Raw genomic sequence first — 20,040 nt, 5'->3', positions numbered from 1 at the left:
TTATTTGAAAAAGAAACAACAAAAATAGAACAAAAGTTTAAAGCTTTGCATTTAAATTTTAGTAGTAATTATCATTAAAGGAATGAAAAAAGTTTTTAAAAAAGTAGCATTGAAGGCAATATAAATCACATGTAAAGTTGCAAGTGATTACTATTGCCTAGATTTTCACACACTTAATTTACTTTAGATGTAATTTATAATTCTATATATTGAAGTATTACCATGAGCAGCCATCCTTCTCCCCAGGTCCTCTGTTCCTTCCAAAAAGCAGAGGAGGGCTTGTACCAATGGATTGTTTATTTCCGTGAAATTCAGCAATTGTTTACAACATGGAGACTCATCTGAAATAAGAATTTGGGTTACTGTGAGGATACTTTTGCTTTATTTTTGAGCAATATTATTCTATAAAGTAATGCACATTTTCTGTGTGCTGGTCAAATCTAACACTGTACCTTCACTGACATCTGAACATCTACTATTTCTACAGAGTATTGTTATGAATTGATTGATATAGTTAGATGCTCAAAAATTAATGTGGTTATTAAAAAATTAATTACATACTATGCATACTTTTAACATCACTGCAGCCCAAGCTGCACTGCCCAGAACTGTCGACATACAGCTTTCCATCTTCCATTTGGTGGCTGCAACTCAGTGGTACATCCAATTGTGTTACTTTTCACAGAATCATAGAGTGGGTTAGGTTAGAATGGACCACAGTGGGCCTGGTTCAACCTCCCTGCTCAAGCAGGATCATCCCAGAGCACATGGCACAGGATTGCATCCAGGTGATTTTGGAATATCTCTAGTAAGGGAGATTCCGCACCCCCTCTCTGGATGATCTGTTCCAGTGCTTGGTCACTGCACAGTGAAGAAGTTCTTTCTCATGTTCAGAGGGAACTTTCTGTGCATCAGTTCCTGTCCGCTGCCTCTTGTCCCATTTCTGGGCACCACCGAGCAGAGCCTGGTGCTTCCTCTGATCCCTCCCTGCAGGCACTGACAGACATTGATGAGGTTCCCTCTCAGACATCTCCTCTTGAGGCTGAACAGCCCCAGCTCCCTCAGCATTTCCTCATAAGAGAGATGCTCCATTCCTTCATCATCTCTGCAACTTCAACTGGACCCACTCCAGGAGCTCCATGTCTCTTGGACTGAGGAGCCCAAAACTGGACACAGCATTCCAGATGTACCTTACCAGGGCTGAGCAGAGGGGCATGATCACTTCCTTCAAACTGCTGTCAGTGCTCTTCCCAATGTGTCCCAGGATCCCATTGGCCTCCTTGGTCCCCAGGGCACTGTTGGTTCAGGGACAACTTGTTATCCACCAGGACCCCCAGGTCCCTCTCCGCAGAGCTTCTCTTCAGCAGATTGGCCCTCAGCCTGCAATGGTGCCTAGGGTTATTCTTCTCCAGGTGCAGGACACTGTATTTCTGCATGAAATCATCATACTCTTGAGTCTTCAGCAGAGTCTCTGCTTGCCCACTGCTCAGGCACATGACTAAATTAAAGCATTAAGAGCTGTCAATTACTTGTGGCCTGGGAAAGTTCATGTATATGTCAGGCTGGTCCCCAAAAAAGTTGCAAATGTATGCAAATTTCACTGCAAGATTTGTGTGTGTCACCATTGGGAACAGAGACTTTGTTAAATGAAAATGCAGATTTTGTATTTACAGTTACCAGAAAGTGTACTTACTATTTTTGCAAGGTAATTCTGGACACCTCTAGAAAATGCTTCTATTAATTTGCAGGTATTAGGGTGTGCTAGGGAAGGATAAAAATAATTATTTTTTTTTTTCCTAGTTAATTGAGCTACAGAAACTAGTTACTAGTTCCTAGTTGACTAATTGACTTTAAGGGCTCCAGATTAAAGGCACTGAAATACAGCCAGGAATTTAGTGCAAAATACACATCTTGGTATGGTATACAGCAAAGGTATATATATTCATTGAATTCTGCTTTTTTTTTTCCTAAGCATTGGGTGTTGGTTATTTTTTAAACTGAAATTTTAATTGTAAGCCTTAAGTGCTACTTCATCAGCTCCCTGAGATGACTCTCTACTCAACAGCAAACTAGTAATCATCTCGTTTTGATCAATTAACCTATCATTACATCCTAGTAGCCATTGGACCATCTTGATTCTTTCATATAACACAGACTGTAGTTTTTTGTAGGCTGTAAACAAGTGGTCTTTAGGGAGTTGATTTATGCAAGCTGAGTTATGTGATTTCACAATCCAGTATCTGTTCAGTATATACACTTCTCTAAAGTACTCTGTCATTTTCCTTCATAAAATATCTTTGTGAGGGTTTGGGGTTATTTAATTGCAATGGCGGAATTGTACAGAATTACAGTGATTTTAGTGTAATAAATCATGTTACTTAGCACCTGAGTTTCTGAGTACTGATGCTGTGAGCAGTGTTTATTTCATAAGCATGTAAATTTTTGTTCTGCTGCTGAAGATGGAACAATTCCTTTGGTTATTTATGTCCTTGGGGAAAAAAAGGCTCTTCACCCACTTTGATCTGACTGGATATTCTGGTGATCATTAATCATCTTGCTTCCTGGCTGATGAGCTCTACTTGCTTATCAACCTTCTGGGCTAACCCAAAATCATCTGGCTGATGAAATGAGGATGCAATGAAGAGGCTGCAGCAACAAAAAGGTGACTGTGTTGCTGTTAGCACTGTATTAATGGAAGTATTCTCAAATGCTTTGAAACAAGGTGTTGGTGTCATTTGTTTTATGTAGAACACCGAAGTATTTCAGAACACTTCATACCCTCTCCCTGCTGCTATTAAGATGCAAAAGGTAGTTGTCCCTCCCTGCCACCATAGTCCCCTTCCTGGAACTAGATCTGCCAACTCCTGAATTCATGTTGCATCCCACATATCTGCAGTGGGTCCTTCAAGTTGTATTATGCTGAAGTTTTCATAATCAAATGCGTCTGAGATGAAAGGCCAGAGCCTCTTTCCAATGGCAAGTTGGAAGAAGGTCATAATTGAAGCACCATCTAGAAACTGTTCCATTCTCTGCAAACCTACCACTCATTCACAAAAGCTGCTAGGAGTAGCTAGAGGTTTAACAGGATGAGATATCTGAAGCAAAATTAATATTTCTTGGGTGTTAACTTTTTTTTCTTTTCCCTTCCAGTGGGTGAATTTGTGAGTGATGCCCTTCTGGTGCCAGACAAGTGCAAGTTCCTTCACCAGGAAAGAATGGATGTGTGTGAAACTCACCTGCATTGGCATACTGTTGCTAAAGAGGTACATTCATCTGTCTTAAAATGTCCTGCCTTGCCTCTTTAAAGCTTTGTAACTCTTCTGAGGATGACTTTAAATATAGCAGTGACAGGGAAAACAAATAGCAATACTTTCAAATGTGTGAGTGAATGGCATTTGGGGTTTTTTTATAAGGTAGGAAATGGAAGTCAGAGCACAACAGAATCCATGACTGGTTACCATTGGCCTTTGAACATTGACTCTCTTTCATAGCACTATTTTTTCTTCACATTTCCTCACAAACTCTGTTTTCTACTTCCTCCATTTTCCCGTGTTAGTGCTGGAACTAAATGCCTAGGATTTGCTTTGAATCATTTTCCCAGGTAGATATTATCCCTTATTTATCATGGATATTGGTATGCCAATACCAATCAGGTATCAAATCAGGATAGATCAAACAGACCTCAGGGAGTGCACTATGTCAAATTCAGCAGAAAAGGAGAGCTGATCAAACTAGGACTAGCCAAAGACATTTTGCAGGCACAGAGTTTTTACAGTTTAACAGTGCATTACTGAAAATAGAAATAAACTTAGTGTTAAAATCGCTAATGTGCTTTGGACTTTTTTTCTTTATGTAGAGAGGTTTTATGAATAAAAACTGAGATGAGTTTCCAGGATTTCTGATTGCTTATTTTTTTGGAACCTTTTAGCTTGTACATTATTCCACCTTCGGGAGATGAAGTTTGAAATGTTATCAGCAGCTTTTCAAATTTTCAGTTCTTGTTTGAATTATACTTAAATGAAACATTTAAGGCACCAGCCTTCACACAGGGAATTTCTAGTTCATTTTGACTACTTGCAAACTTGAAATGTCAACAGCCTGGAAGAACATCATCACTGTGCACCACTGAACTATTTTAATTTTTTCACCTGTCATACATCACTGTATCTTTGAGGTATAATTATGCCAAACTGACTGTTTTCAAACAAGGCTAGGAGTACTGTACTGGCAGAGATGTTAGACCCAACGCAGTGTGTTTCCACACTGCAGTATGCAGCCCCTTCATATTTTCTCAAGGTCTGTGACATTTTTTAGTCTTCCTCCATGCCAATATTGTAGCTGCTTTTTCTCCTCTCTTTTCTGCAGTCCTGTAGTGAGAAGAGCATGAATCTGCATGACTATGGCATGCTGTTGCCCTGTGGAATCGACAAGTTTCGTGGTGTGGAGTTTGTCTGCTGCCCGTTGGCAGAGGAAAGCGACAATCTTGATTCAGCTGATGCTGAAGATGATGATTCAGATGTCTGGTGGGGAGGTGCAGATGCAGACTACGCAGATGGAAGGTACAGTGACTTTGTACCCTTCAACTTGTTATTAAAATGCCAAAAATCTGTCTACCTAGGCACAGAAGAGTCTTTGCACCTTATACATGAACTTGCATCTTCTACAGTAGCTGAAAGCATCAGTGTTCTACTCCTTTTATTTTTAGCTTTCTACAGAAAAATTTATTGTTAAACGCTTTTAAGGCACACTTTTTAGTGCGTTTATAATTTCTTCAGTGAGAATTATTGCCATATTTATAACAAAAATGCTTAAATTCATAATTTTTGACAAATAAATGACAAATGGTGTACTCCTAAGATGTTTCATGTGGAGTCTGGGGTACTGCAGCAGATACCAGCCAGCTTAACCAGTGGAAGTTTTGAAATGCTTTAATTCGTAATAGGCATTAGCTATGTGCTGTTATTGCTGTAAGAATATTTTTCTGCTGACAATTAGCTTCTAAATATGATCTAAAAGAAAATGTGTTTTATTATCTAGCCTGTGACAGGTTTATTCATATGCTGCTGTTAGAAAGGAACATGGAGGTTTCCTTTGCAAGGCAGTGAAGGGTAAGAAGCTACCATCCCTGTCGTTACCCTTCCCATCCCCTCTGCACCTAGGCTAATTTGAAGCTGGATATGGGTTATAAGTATGTTGTAACACTCAGTGGTAGCTGAGTGATCTGGTGCTGTTAAAGCCTTCTCATATCACTCTCCTGAGCATGTCAGACAGCAGTTGGAAGAGCAGAGTATCACATTTGGCTGGAACTTACCTGGCTCTATCACTTCGGCCTGCTCCAGGAGTGGGTCACACCCCAGGAACCGGATGACCCAAGGTGTGACTAGAGCACTTTCTCTACGGCTTTTTGGCTGTCAGTCTGTGCTCTGAGGAGACAAGGACGAGAGGGACGTCTTTTGCATGGGATGATAGAGGATTTATTGCTCTGGGGAATCTTGGGGGCAAAAGACAGAAAATGCGAGTGTGCAACAGCTGAAATAGGGAGGCGGTTCAAAGGGAGGGTACAAAGCATCAGCTAATCAGAGATATCCTGGGGAGGGTAAAAGGCAGGGTTCACAAAATCATCATCCAGTGAGGGAGGTAGGGGGGGAAATTGGACTAATCAAGTTTAGGGGATTTCTGAAGTGGAATTCCAAGCATGTGGTGGGCCTAAGACAGACTGACAGGAGACTCAGGGTAGATTGACAGTGTGGGGTGAGAGGGTCTCATTTGGACCAAACCATCACCTTGGGCAATAACAGAACATACCATTAATGGAAAACACACTGCAACAGGAGAGTACCATGTCATATCCTTGCAACTGGATGCGAACAACTTACAAAGATGGCTTTCTTCATAAACTAAGATCAGTGTTCAAATTCTGTTTGTACTCCCCAGGCTTTCAGCACTTGATACTGTGCTAATGCAGTATTTCTACTTTTTTTTTATACAAATGACACACAAAAAAGTTTAAGACTTGTCTGATTGCAAGTGGTTTCAAGGAGTACCCAGAAAATAAATGGGCACCAAATTATATGAATAATACAGAAAGTTAATATGTCTAAATTGTATTATGTTTGGACTTGTTAATAATCTAGATGGGAACAATTCAAAGAACAGTGCAGAGATGAAGGACAGAGTCCAAATTGCTGTAATTTGATGCAATGAGGTGGCGTTAAGACCTAAAATAATTAGAACCTATATCATGGTGGGCAACTAAATCTTTCCTGACAAAGCATTAGTAAGTGTTGCAAGGTAGAGTCCTTTGTGAATAATGGAATAAATTTGAAATAAATATTTCCCCATGGTAATTTCCAGTTTTCTGTCATAAACAGTAGTGTATGATCAGACTGTTTGATGCAAGAGCCTGCATCAAAGAACTTAGCATATTTCATATTGATATCTTTAGACTTTTTTCTGATTTGTACTTTTAACATCTGTCAGTGTCACTATTTATAACCATTTCAGTAGGATTTGTAAAGCTGTCTTTGGACTGTTGCTGTGTCATTCCTGTATATTTAATTTAGTTTTTTATTGGGTGTTTAAATGTTCTCTCATTCTAAGAAATGAATGCAGACTTTGTTCTAATTTAAATGTTTGGCTTTTTCATTATATATATACATACATACATACATACATACACACATATATATATATATATGTATTTATATATGCAAGATAGATCTATCTTACATATCTATTACATAGGTAACATACTTATTATATATATACGCACCTCTATATAAAGCACATGTTATGCATATAAGATCAAAGATGCCAAAATTATTTTAAGTGAAATAGCCCACAGGGGTATAGAGTACTTCTGTTTGCAAGACAGGTATCCGCTTTATTTCTGTCTTTTTAGATTTGTCATTAAACATTTAATTTACTGTTGTAGCCCATTTTCTTCCTCATAAGGCAGTTTAATATTTAAAGAGATGAGTTCAAGAATAACGTGATGAATTTTATATTCTCTAGGAACAGGAGCTGTAATAGCATTTTTATCCATTTCTGAAATTCCAGGCAAATAGTGATTTATTTTTTTATCCTCCCCTCCCACAGAAGTGATTGCAAAAGGAAGATGAAAGATCCTCCTATGGGGCACTTGTCCTTCATCTGCAGAACTACCATTTGGTAGTTCTTTTAGACTTACTGATGTTTCTTGCTGCCTCTTAAGCTTCCCAAGTACACTGGGAACAGCACAGTGTATTGGAGCCACAAATACTCTTGAACTTTAGTTATAGGAGCACTCTGTGCTGGGTTAGGAACTGGCTGGATGGCCCAGGGAGTGGTGGTGAACGGTGCTGCATCCAGCTGAGGGCCAGTGACCAGTGGTGTCCCTCAGGGGGCTGTGCTGGGGCCAGGTCTGTTCAGTATTTTTTACTGACGACATGGATGAGGGTATTGATCTTTCATTAGTAAATTTGCAGATGACACTAAGCTGGGAGTGTGTCAATTCCGTTGGAAGGTTGGAGGACTCTGCAGAGAGACTTGGAACGTTTAAATGAATGGGCAAAGTCCAGTGGGATGAAATTTAATAAGCCCAAGTGCTGAGTCCTGCATTTTGGTCACAATAATCCCCTGCAATGTTACAGGCTGGGGACGGTGTGTCTGGACAGTGCCCAGGCAGAAAGGGACCTGGGCATTCTGGTCAACAGCTGGCTGAACATGAACCAGCCTTGCGCCCTGCTGGCCAAGAGGGCCAATGCCATCCTGGCCTGGATCAGGATGTGGCCAACAGGAGCAGGGAGGTCATTCTTCCCCTGTACTCAGCACTGGTGAGGCCACACCTGGAGTTCTGTGTCCAGTTCTGGGCCCCTCAGTTTAGGATGGATGTTGAGACACTGGAGCATGTCCAGAGGAGGCAACGAGGCTGGTGAGGGGCTGGGAACACAAACCCTGTGAGGAATGGCTCAGGTTGTTTAGCCTGGAGAAAAGGAGACTCAGAGGTGACCTTATCACTCTCAGGTGGGGGTCGGTCTCTTTCACCAGACAGCAACTGACAGAAGTGACAGAATGAGAGGACACAGTCTCAAGTTGCACCAAGGGAAATTTAGGCTGGATGTTAGGAAAAAGTTCTTCACGGAAAGAGTAATAAAATACTGGAATGGTCTGCCTGGGGAGGTGGTGGAGTCACCATCCCTGGATGTGTTTAAATAAAGACTGGATGTGGCACTTGGTGCCATGGTTCAGTTGAAGTATTAGGGCATCAGTTGGACTCAATGATGTTGAAGGTCTCTTCCAACCTAGTCATTCTGTGATTCTGTGATTCTGTGATTCTGTGATATATATATATATATATGTATATAATATTTTTTTTTTTTACATGGCAGTACATGGTAATTCAAATTTTGTGTGTTTATATATTTATTCATATCTGAGCATATGTTTGTGTGGCTATCAGTACATATATGACTTAGTCCTAAACTGATCGTGAGGGAGAAAAGAAATGTAAGGTACAGGAACACTTTGCTAATGCTAAATTGCCAATATTCTCTGCTATTAAAGCACCTCTGTTTGAAGTGCTTACTCAAGTCTACATTTGTCACTTTACATGGGTATCCAAGTCAAAGTGAAGGGGACATGTTTGAGGTGGAATGAGAAGCCGAAAAGCAGATCTTGTTTCTCAAAACTATGACACAGCAAATCTGCGTGATCTATTTTGAGATAACTTTATATCTCAAGCTATCAGATCTAAATTTTAAAATATTTGCATTTATGGTTCTGAATGTGTAGAGAAAAGCACACTGCAGCCATTCAGTTAATAAATGTCCTTTTTCAGATTGTTGTATTTTCACCCCCAGCAGTTGTTCCTGATGCACTGTATTTTATTTTTTTTTTGCTTTGTCAAGGGTGTTTTCTTCTCCACAGGGGGAGGAAAAGCTCAGCTGCATGTTGTAGCCACACTATGAGAGGACATGTGGAGGCAGCTTGGGCTGCAGCACCTCATAGTTGGGTGTCCTTCCTACCCAATATCTGACCACCACCTGGGTCTGGATGGAAAACTGTGTGACTTGCTTGTGGTGTGGCTTGTTGGCAGTACTTGGAGGAAGGTGGGAGGGTATATTTTGGTGATATATATATATATATATATACCCATTTTATTCATAAGGCCAAGAGGCAGGATCCACATATGCTTTTGAAATTGTCTTGTCATGCTCATCCTGAAATAGTCTGTAACTCTGAAAAAGACATCACAAGCATTTTTAAGCAGTGGAGTTCCTTGTTGCTATCCAGACTTTTAATTAAAATTTACCTTGAGATCTGCCTGAGGGACAGTTAGATGTAGGTGCTGAATTTCAGTACAACTGCAGACCTCTCCCTGCACAGCTGCAGCTCCCTCAAGTGACCTGCAAGCTCTGGCTGCCCTTGTGACTGACTCAGCACAGCCTGGTGGCCCTCCTGCCTGTGTGTGGGAGCTAGCTGGAAGCTTTGGTGTCCTTGATGTCCAAAGCTGAACATGTTTAGGAGTGACTGCCAAGCTGGAAACTTCTGGTTTTCCTCTGTCTATATCTGTCTTATATCTGCCTCTGCTTATCTTCCTGTCAATGTATATCAAACCTCCCAGGCTTTCCTTCCCACCAGGAAAGCAGTCTGCTATCATTTTCCTTCTTTCACAGCAGGGAATCCAAAGCACTGTAAGTCTCACTCTTGAGAGTTATATGGAAAGCTTTTCCTAAAGTCCCATAGCTCAGGAGCAGAAGTTGGTGCCTTAATTCAAATATTTCTAGACCATTTAAATATATTTTCAAGGTCTAAAATAGGAGATGTCATTTCTCATTGCTTTTGTCTCAGTAGATTAGGCAAAATTAATTTTATCTGTTTGGTGAAAAAAGTATAAAATGCTGATGTAATGATGGGATAGTGTTGTAAATGTTGCATTTTGGGGAGTAGTGTATTTAATAATGGTATGATTTACAGTTTATGAGAAACTTCTGCCAAGCAAAGTTTTATGGTTTTTCATACTTTCCATTAGCATGGTTAATACAGTATTTTTTTTACTACTAAGTTAAAAGTATATTAAGTATAAATAATCCAAAAGAACACAGTCTATTTTGTGCTGATAATTAGCCATCTGTGAAATACAACTAAAACAAATTTGTGCTATATAGCATGATAGTCATGTTCTCTGATTTTGCAACCCTGTACCAGACTGAGCTTAAGGATGAGTGCTTACCTTTCAGATGCTGAAAAAAAAATAATGTAGTTGAAATGATGTGTCTTCTTGACTTTATGAAGAGCTTTGTGGTTTTTGTCAGTAGTATCTGGAAAAAATAAATTTTTTTCCTAATGGCCTCCTTCAATTATAATCCAAGAAATCCTGAAAGTTATTTAAAGCTGGTCAAATTTTGTGGTGGTGAAAGCAGCACTGTATATGTGCCTGTTAAGCTGAACAGCTTCCAGGTGACACCCTGTGCTTCTCTGGGGAAGAGGAGTGACAGGGCCTAGAAGATTTACTTTGCTTAATAATCTGTTATAAAATCTGCACTAAACATGGAGGAAGTATATATTTAATTTCTTTTGCTTTCTGCTCTTCTTACATATTCATCTATAACTCATGCTACAAGGATATCAACACACGTGTTACCCAGTGTCTTCCCTTCAGAAACATCTGCAAGTCAACCTCAGCATCAAATTAGTTACTACCTAAATTCCCCTGAGTTCTGCCATTAAATCACACTGTCACAAAGTGAGGTTAAGTTGGTCTCAGTTGTACAGTGCCCTGATCTTTTATAACAACACACAAACTCCTATCCCACTGTTGCCTTGCAGAAGGTAGGCAGACAGGCAGTTGGGATATCTGCCTGTGGGAGAAGTTTATGAAAAATGCCTTAAAGTCTAAAGAATGACACATAAGCAAGTCAATTTAATAGTATGCAAGAATTTGCATAAGAATTTTAAAAGTCAAATTTAATGGGGTTAGTAATTTCACTTCACACTTTAGGAAAAATTCTCTTTCCTTTTGTGTTACTTTGACTAGCTCTTTTTGTTTGGGTCTCTGCATGCCAAAACAGTGGGAGATATATTGCAGGCAGGAGTCAGGAAGATGTTGATGTCTTAATTGCAAATACAGCTGAAAAGTAAGTAAATGCTACAAACTCCATGATGTTCTTTGTGCTCATGGTGTTTATTGGCAAGCATTGTCCAAAACATTAAATCCTCCTTCACTGTTTCTCTCCCCATGTTCTTAAAACCCATGCTTATCTCTCCATCCCATCTCCATTCTTTTCCCCCTGCTTATCTCTCCATCCCTCGGAAAAACGTATTTGGAATTACAGCACAAAAAGAGAGCCCTCAGGGTAGAATTGTGTTGCTGCTGGTACTGGGGATCTGTCCGACCCCAGCTTCTGCCGGCAACAAGCCCAGATAGACGTCCCAGGAAGGACCCACCATATGGGGTTTCCAGGCAGGAATAACCCTTAGGAGCATGGGCAGAGGCTTCAGGTGATCAGCTCTTTTAGAAAATGATTTCTGCTCTTGTGATCAGCTCTGTTCAGCCCAGCCAGCTCTGTTCAGGGGTTACCCCAGCCAACGTGTAGACAAGAGATGGGAGACCATATGGCATTCCTCAGAGAGTCTTTATTGCAGACTTCACTGATGAACTAACCCTGATCTGGGCAAAAGCTGGGGTTCTTATAGGGAAGGGGAGAATCAGGAAGGGGACCAGTGGTCTGAGACTGGGGTAAGATGACCAGTGGTTAACATGGGGTTAATAGATAACATGGGGTCGTGAAGCAGGAAGGGGTCCACAGCTTAGTCATCATGACTAGGCAGTTTTGTCTTATCTTAGGGGGCAGATCTCCAGGGAGGGAGCCTGTCAGAGGACTGGGCTTCCTCCACCAAATTGTTTGACCCAATTATATTTTACCATATCTGACCAAGGACACAAGTAATCAAAAAGCTCTAATCTTCCATATCTATTGCTTTGATGGATACTCTCTTTGGCATTTGCTGGAGGAAGCACACGTGGCTCAAACATGGAGAAAAATAGGATAAGCTAGGAAGAATCAAATGGTGCTGGTGGCTTTTAAGTATAGCTGGAGGGAAGAGGCCAGCTCAGATACCTGGAGTAAAGCCAGGCTTTGGCTGTGTGAGCTCTGGGGCATTACAGTCCCCCTGCAGTAGGAAGGGCTGCATGGCTGACAAGCTGGCTGGATAATGGAGGGTTGTGAAGGAAGAAGTCATGGGGGAGGACCAGATCTTTCAGAGATTCTTAAATCCTTCATTTTCTGTGCATTTCCTCATGCTTGTATCTAGTATGCAGTGACATGGTGTATCTTGATGGTTGTTCTCTGTCCTCCTTCTTTCCCTTGTTCTTAGTGTTGTCAGTGACACTGAGTCTAAAATCTGAGCCTTAATTGGAAGTCCAGCACTGAGTCCAAAAGACTTGCCTGCAGAATATAGGATCACAGAATGATCAAAACTGCAAGAGACCTTCATGATCATCTAGTCCAACTGTGAACATCATAACAGACAGCCCCATCATATTCACCCCTAAACCAAATCCTCAAGTGCCACATCCAGATGTTTCTTGGTCAGTTCCAGAGATGGTGACTCCACGAACTCCCTGGACAACTTATTTCAATGTCTGACCACTCTCTCAGTGATTTTTTCTTTTTCTGATATCTAATCTAAACCTCCCATGGTGGAACTTATGGTCATTTCCTCTTACCCTGTCACTTGAGTCATGGCAGAAGAGACGCACCTCTACTTCACTACACCCTCTTTTCAGGGAGTTGTAGAGAGAGAAAGTCCCCCCTGAACCTCCTTTTCTCTAGGCTGAGCCCCGCCCCCCAGCTCCAATGTCTTGGCATGATTTTATAATGATTAGTTTATTCCCTTATTGTCTGTTCTATGCACAAAAAAAAAGGTTAATATAGCTTTAAGGTGGGTCTGGTGGTGGAGGGGGTTGGAACCTTGGGCTCTTGTGTGGGCTTTTTCAAAGCCTTATTCCCAGGCATACATGGTGCTGTGTGGACTGCATTCTCTTTTTTTGCTTAGCTAGTTTGGTTTTTTGTTAGCTTAGACAAGAAGGGGTTTGGTTTTTTTCCCTTCCCTGGCCTTGGAGAGGCTGCAGCTGCAATCCTTTGGCAGGTGTTTTTTCAAAGTGAATTGGACAGTTTGGATTTGGTCTGAGATCAGAAAAAACAACTGACTGGAGATTAATTGGCCAGGCAAAGGTAAGGAAGGCAAAGGGGCTGCTGCCTTTCGGCTCCAGAGCTCAGAAGACCCAAGCCAACAAAAGAAAGGATGACAAATCCACCAGCTTCATCTACTGTGAAGAGAGGACCAACATCAGAGATTCACCAGCTTCTATCTGTTTGCCCAAGCTGCTGCATGAAATTTTGTTTGTTGTTTTTTTTCCCTCAAGACAGGAGCTGGTGTCATGTTTTTGTCCCCATCATGTTTCCAGACACTGTGGTAGTGTTTTATTTTCTCTCCCTGGCATTTTGGGGTTTTTTGTTCTGGAGGAGGGGAGGGGGATGGGGGTGGTTGGTGGTGTAAGGCATGACAGTTCAATATCTAGCATTTATCCACCTTTTCTTTCCCATGCAATGTGGGCACTTGGTCCATAAACATTTGGGGCTTCTCTCACTTTCATCCACGAGTATTCATCTCTTATTGGCACAAAGGGATTGTTGGAACCCTTTGTTTTAGAGAAATACTCATTTCCAGAGTGTTTTCCTCCTAAACTTGTCTCTAAACCGAGACATCCCTCAACCATTCTCTGTAAGATTTGTGCAACAGACTGTTCCATAGCTTTGTTGTCTTTCTTTTTTGGAATTTTTGTTGTTCTAGGGCTGTTAGTAGTGTTGATCAAGAAAAAGAAAGGTGTTGAGGCTAAATTTTTCATTGGAAACATTGTCACTTGTAGAGAGTAAAGTAAAAAAAAGTTACTCGTAAGGAAATTAAAAATTTTGTCTCTAGTGTGTTCACCTGTTTTCAAGCCATCTTGCCAGTCATGATAAACCATAAGTTCTCATTAGAAAGCTAATTCTTAAAATTTCAGTGGGAAAGGCTCCATTGAGAATATCCTAAATGATTCTTTCAAAAAATATAACATGAAAAAAAAAACCTACTTCCCTACGCTTGAGCTGGTGACCCTCAACCAGATGTGAAGCTGGACAAAGGATCTGTAATGCAGGTTCTGCTTTAGAAAAAAGAAATTACTTGCATTTGGATGTATAAAAAAGTTTTCCCATTTTCTATATGTGCAGGCTGAAATATAGGCTGTTTATAACCCTGAAAACTTCAGGAAAAACTGAGCCTTGTACCTGTTGCAGTGATTCAGGATCTGCTTGATGGACAACTCAGTTGGCTGCGACACAGAAGCAGGAAGGGGTGCAGCCAGAGGCAGTATTTTCATCTGCTGTCCTAATGCAAATTGTTCCTAATTCAGAGTCGGTTTTTAGTGCCCTAAAATAAACACTAGGAATTACAAACTTGCTTTGCTGATCTTGCTTTTTTTCTTCCCTCCCTCCCAAAGTTTACCATGAGTAGAGGTTAACACCAATTATTGAGATAGATGGATTTTGCAGTACAAGAGTTATCAATCACTAAATTGCTATTTCAGAGTAATAATTCATTTAGGGAAATAGTGTGGAAGGTATTTTGCAATATAATATTTCAGCTAATTGGTCAGAAGTTTACATAATCTTGATTTTTTGTGGTAGAAGTGTTAGAAACTGAAGTAATTGTATATCTGTTTTAAACAGATCTATTAATGGTAGAGCTTCTCTGAAATCTTCGTTTTTTATAAATATTTTAATGATAAAAATCACTTGTATTTGTAAATTAAACTGAGGTATCTGAATTGTGTACAGTATAATTGCATAATGTTACTGCTTATGTTGAAGAACTCTAGAAGTATTTTGTCCTATTTGCATATTTTGTATCTATTAGCATAGTCTTTGTCTCACATTTTTATATTAATTGGGTTTGCACTTGTGTTGGCTGTTACTTAATATTCAGCTAGCTCATTCTATTTTTTAATAACAATTTTTAAGCTTTTTATTATTGGGATCAGAGCAGATGGGAACAACTGAGTGATGTTATAAAAGGTGTTTTGTTGCATAGTCCATCAGTCTCATGGAAGGGTGAGACACTTAAGATGTTATATTTGATGCCATCACCGCAGAAGCCTTCTAAATTTTAGTTACAATGTTTTTTATAAACTTTTTAACCAGTCAACAAGTATGACAAAAGCTCACCAACATCTTCATAAACCAGTCATTATTTGCTTCATCTCATATGATACTGCCACAATGCATGTTTTTTCATCCAGTCATATAACACTACAGAAATATACATTGCTACGTCTTTAATTTCTTACTAACTCTATAAGAGGTTCTATTGTTAAACTTTAAAGTCTTCTTTTGTCTTGCTTAACATATTTATTCACTTATGTATGGCATATTTCTAATTGCTTAAAATATGCTTAAAACATATTTCTATTTCAACTGCAATCTTCTGTTCTTACTTCATGTTTGTATAGCTTCATTGTTCTAAATCCCCAAGCCCTCTCCAAGGTCTCGGGTCAAACACTGTATCCATCTCTGTTTCTGAGTCTGTATGCTCAAAGCCCTGAGAGCTCTCTGTTCCTGAATTTCCCATATTTTATCATGGAGGTGAGGTTGAAATAAAATTCTGAAAGCATGGAAACACCAGAACAGTAATGACTCACAAGACTGGTAATTGCTGGATTTCTTCTTAGGACAAGAAAGTTAGAGTGGAATTGATGAAACAGAACACTGCTGCAAGAGATAATAGCAGTGATTCTGAGCTGGCAAATAGAATCACCATTTCATATAAAGCATTAACTGAATTGATGGATGAGGCTCTAGGAGGAGAGAATGAATCTAATTGAGGAAGTGATGAGTAGAAGATAATCAGGCTTTTCCTGACCTTGATGAAAGCAGTTGTAGCTGTGCAAGCTACCTATATGACTTCAAAGAATGTTGAGCTTGTTTCAGGAGGCATGAAAAATGACTCATTTGGTAGGAGGTTTATTTGCAGAGAAGGGTTATGTGTTTTTGACCTCACAGAAGAGAGCCATCAGCTGCCAAGTTTTCCACAAGTACCAGGCAACATTTTATAAGCAAAAATTTTAAGTTGTCACTTACAATGACTGGTGATGACTGAAATGTGGGAGATGAAGGTTTGTGTAGTAATCAGCTTAAGAAACCCTTCTGATAGATCTGCAAGAGGTTCTCAGAAGTTCTTGTGACATTGTGATAGATACTAACCCATTTTAAGAGCTGTATTACTTATAATGCACGAAGAAATAGGACATGGGAAATTTAAACCTGGTGGTTTTGACACATACTGTCATACCAGCATGACTGTGCTGGAAGATGCATAGTATGATATGCTGTCATAAAGTTATCCAGCAGTTCCTGCTCTGCTTTACCTTTCAGAGATACTTGTAAACTGCACTAGAAGTAAGAGCTTGGCATTGGGGTGGTTTGTAGGAATTTCAGAATTCCACCTCTTGTGCAGTTGTGCTTTAATACCACAGTGGACTAAAGGGTCTTTGGTAGTACTTTTTTCCTTTTGTATTCTAAGAAAGGCTTGAAGCACCAAAAACATCTAGGTTGTTTTTTACCTGGCAGAAAAAACATTGCATTCTAATCTTGAATGCAAATGTTTCAGCTTTATTACATGATGAGAAACCCTTCCTTCACATGGCTTCTCTAGTTTGATCACTGCTGATAGAAAAAATAACACTGAAATTCTGACCTGAACAAAGAAGAAAAGGCTTAAACAGTAAAATGATGAGTTGTAGAACTGGATCTGTGCTTCTTCCTGCCAAGTTTTTTGCCAAGCTTAGCATGCTGTGGCCACCATAAAAAAATTTAGTATGAAAGGTGCCCCTTTTCCTTCTGGCGGTGTGAGTGGAGATTATCTGCTATGCAGAAGTCCCAGCCTCTTGCAGCTGCTGCTGGTGGCAATCGCATTTAGAAAGCTTAAGATGACACATTCTTGAAAAAATGCTTTTCAGTATCTTAAATTGAACATACATACAACTACAGTATCATAATTGAACATTATTGCATGTTTCTGGTTTTTTAAGGTGTTTTTTTGGTGGTTTTGTTTTGAATTTTTTCTCAGTTGCAGAACCAAGTTAATCTTCCAGTTTTCTCCTGTTGTCCTTGTATGAGAATAGCAAGATTACGAGTTCCACAAGCAGGGCGAGTAATTGGTTTGGTACAGATGTCACACTGTCTTGCCCTGGATAATCAGTAGGATAGCATGTTGAACAAAGAAACCTCGTTGAACAAAGAAAAATAATATTTCATTTTGAGTACAGCAGAAGTTTTGTAGGAATAAATATGTTGTAACAGATCCAGATTTTTTTGCTGTTTCTCAAACAGAGCTGTCTAGGTGATATTCCCTATGCACTCTTCCATTACATACACTCTTCATGCATTCCTGCTGTCAGGATTTTGAACATATTTATTCATTATCATCAGGCTCACAAATCATGATTTTGTATGTTTGCGGGTCTGATTTTCTAATTTCTAAGTTTCTCCTTAGCAAAAATAATCAAAGCAAGAAAGCAAATGGGTTAATATTTTGGTTTGGAAAGACAGGTCTGTCTTGGTTTAGGGTTTCCCTTGAAATGGAAAAGGTAAACCCCCTCTTTCCAAATTATTGTAATTTTGAAATCAAGGGGCTCTCAGGCAAAGATATGGCAATAGGAATAACAGTTCTTTATTAGGAAAATTAAAATAAATTAAAATAAAAATGCAGGAGTACCAAAAAAAACCAAAACACTGACTGAGTCAGGATACAACCTGACACCCTGTTGGTTTGGGTGTTGGTAACAGTCCAGTTAAATGGTGTCTGCAGTCCTGGAATGACAGATGTGGTTCTGTTGAAGCGGTGATCCTGTAGAAGGGCGTTGTTTTCCTCTGAAGGTCCAGTGGTGGTGTAGATGGGTCTGATCTTCCTCTCGCAGTCCAGTGGAAAAAGGCTGCCTGTGGTGTTCCAAATCTGATTTTTATCCAGGTAGGAATGTTTGGCTTGTCTCCCTGGGTGGAGCATCTCACAGTGGGATGATGTAATTTTTATCAGTCATGCAGTGATACTCAATGGCCCATTAACAGAAGAGATCCCCCTGGAGGGGGAGGATGGGTTGTAGAAGAGATAAAGAACACAATTAAACGGTGGCCGCAGTTTCTTTGCCCATCAGTAAACAGGTACCTTCTGTAAAATGAAATGCTACCTTGTATATGTGTCTTTTTAAGCAACTCAGGTATGGAAAGACATTTCTAATGGTATAAAAGATGTTATTTAATTATGGGGGGAAGGGGTAAATATATCTCTCAGAGGCAGTAGAGCAAGGAATGTGTGGGGGTTTTAGTATAACTGTTCTATTTAAAAATTGGATGAAAGATTCTTAGTGCAATTTTTCTCTCATTTTTTACAAATTTAAAACAGGTGCATATTTAGGGGTTTTTTTTTTATAAAAGCTTAATTACAGTAAAAATAGAGTCTGAAGCACAAAATTCAGGTTTTTTTCTGTCTAAGAACTCAGAAATCACCTTTGAAATAACTTACTTGATTTTTTTAATTAGGAAATGTAAAAATAGAGATCATTGAAACCTCTTCAGTAAAGGAAAAACCAGAATGGAAAATTATAATAAGTGATAACATGAATGTCTGAAAAATGCTATGAATATGAATTGTCTGTCCCAAGTTGCTGTGCAATGGAAGGTGTCCATCTGAGTTCTTTGAAGTCTAAAAGTGTCATAATAGGTAAACACTATTACAACATTTTTAGACTTCAAAGAATTCAGATGTGTCCAAGTGTGATATTATATCTTCTTCATATGAGGTACCAAATTTCCCAGCCTAATCTATAATCCAAACCTAATGAAAATAACCAAGGCACATCTTGAGCAATTTTTTGTTTTTGTGGTCACTTAACAGGCTAGAAACATTGCTGTGGGTCACACTGTCAGTTCTGTAATTTTCCAGACTTTGATAGCAATAAGCCATTTTAAAAATCATAGACATCTGGCATAACCCTTTCCTTTCCCGACTCTGTGCCTAATCTCACAACTGCAGTGCAGTTTGATTCTTGGCCTGCTGTCTATTCCTACCTCCCCTTTGCTACAAAAAAACAGATGTCTTGTTTAAATCCCTTACTCAAAGACTTTTAGAGGTGAGTGTTGAAATCTCTATTTCATATTTGTCTTTTACTTCCTTTCCTCTCTCTAGCTCATGCAAAACTACTTTGGTAGGTGTTGCTTAAATCTGCTACCTGGATTCAGTATCATAGTTAACTATACTCAACTTAATATGGAAGTCAGCTTGTGTGGCAAGGTTATATAATAAAGTACAGTGGGAAAAGTGCTCATATGCCATAAACGTGCCATTCAATTAGTTTTTAGATTTAAGTAGTTACTGTTTTGCCTCAAATTTTTGGTTAGTGACACCATTCAGAGTGTGGTGGTGGCATCAAACTCGGTTTCTGAAAAATCTTTTCCTTTGAAATTTTAGTTCAGAAGAAATTTCTCTAGCATGCAGGGTTTGGAAATACGTTAGGTAAAAAGTGCCCAGGCCTCAGATGCATGTTTGTTGAGGGAGTATTTGTTTCTTTGCCTGTTGGCTTTCTGATTTTCTTTTAACCAAAAGACTGGTAATTAAGCCACCTCAAATGCACTCATCTTCTTTCCTGGTTTCCAAGCGTATGTCTTACTTTTGTAATTTTCTTTCTGCTTTGTGTTTTCTCGTAAGGCATGTAGAAATCCACTGTTGGATCTGTCAGTTTCTTCTCCCACAGCTGAAGAACTTGGTTTTTTGGATCTTTCCTATACACAAGGATAAATATATATCTATGCTCAACATTATTCTTTACCTGTAAGCAAAGCTAAACCCCAGGTGGAATACTTGACAATCCCATTGCCTTCCAGTGGTCCTGGAGTTCATCTGGAAGAGCTGTGGAGGGGTGTGGTTTTGTGCTTTTGGGAAGATGAAGCACAAGAGGCTGGAAAC

The 20,040-nt window shown here is 39.5% G+C and overlaps 1 protein-coding gene across 2 annotated transcripts in view; it reads left to right on the top strand.

Annotated features, from left to right (window-relative positions):
• The window catches only part of APP (amyloid beta precursor protein), a 241,395-nt gene that overhangs the window by 123,472 nt on the left and 97,883 nt on the right, over positions 1 to 20,040 (top strand). For both annotated transcript variants that reach the window (XM_088068704.1, XM_005524152.2), the window contains exons 4-5: positions 3,151 to 3,263; positions 4,366 to 4,559. In XM_088068704.1, the coding sequence (XP_087924830.1) occupies positions 3,151 to 3,263; positions 4,366 to 4,559 (307 nt within the window). The remainder of the gene's footprint in view (positions 1 to 3,150; positions 3,264 to 4,365; positions 4,560 to 20,040) is intronic.

Source organism: Pseudopodoces humilis, chromosome 2, assembly GCF_049639895.1.
Source record: "Pseudopodoces humilis isolate 2021_Gansu_Grassland_sample_001 chromosome 2, ASM4963989v1, whole genome shotgun sequence".
Lineage (NCBI taxonomy): Eukaryota > Metazoa > Chordata > Aves > Passeriformes > Paridae > Pseudopodoces > Pseudopodoces humilis.
This window is presented reverse-complemented; position numbering and strand designations above follow the sequence as displayed.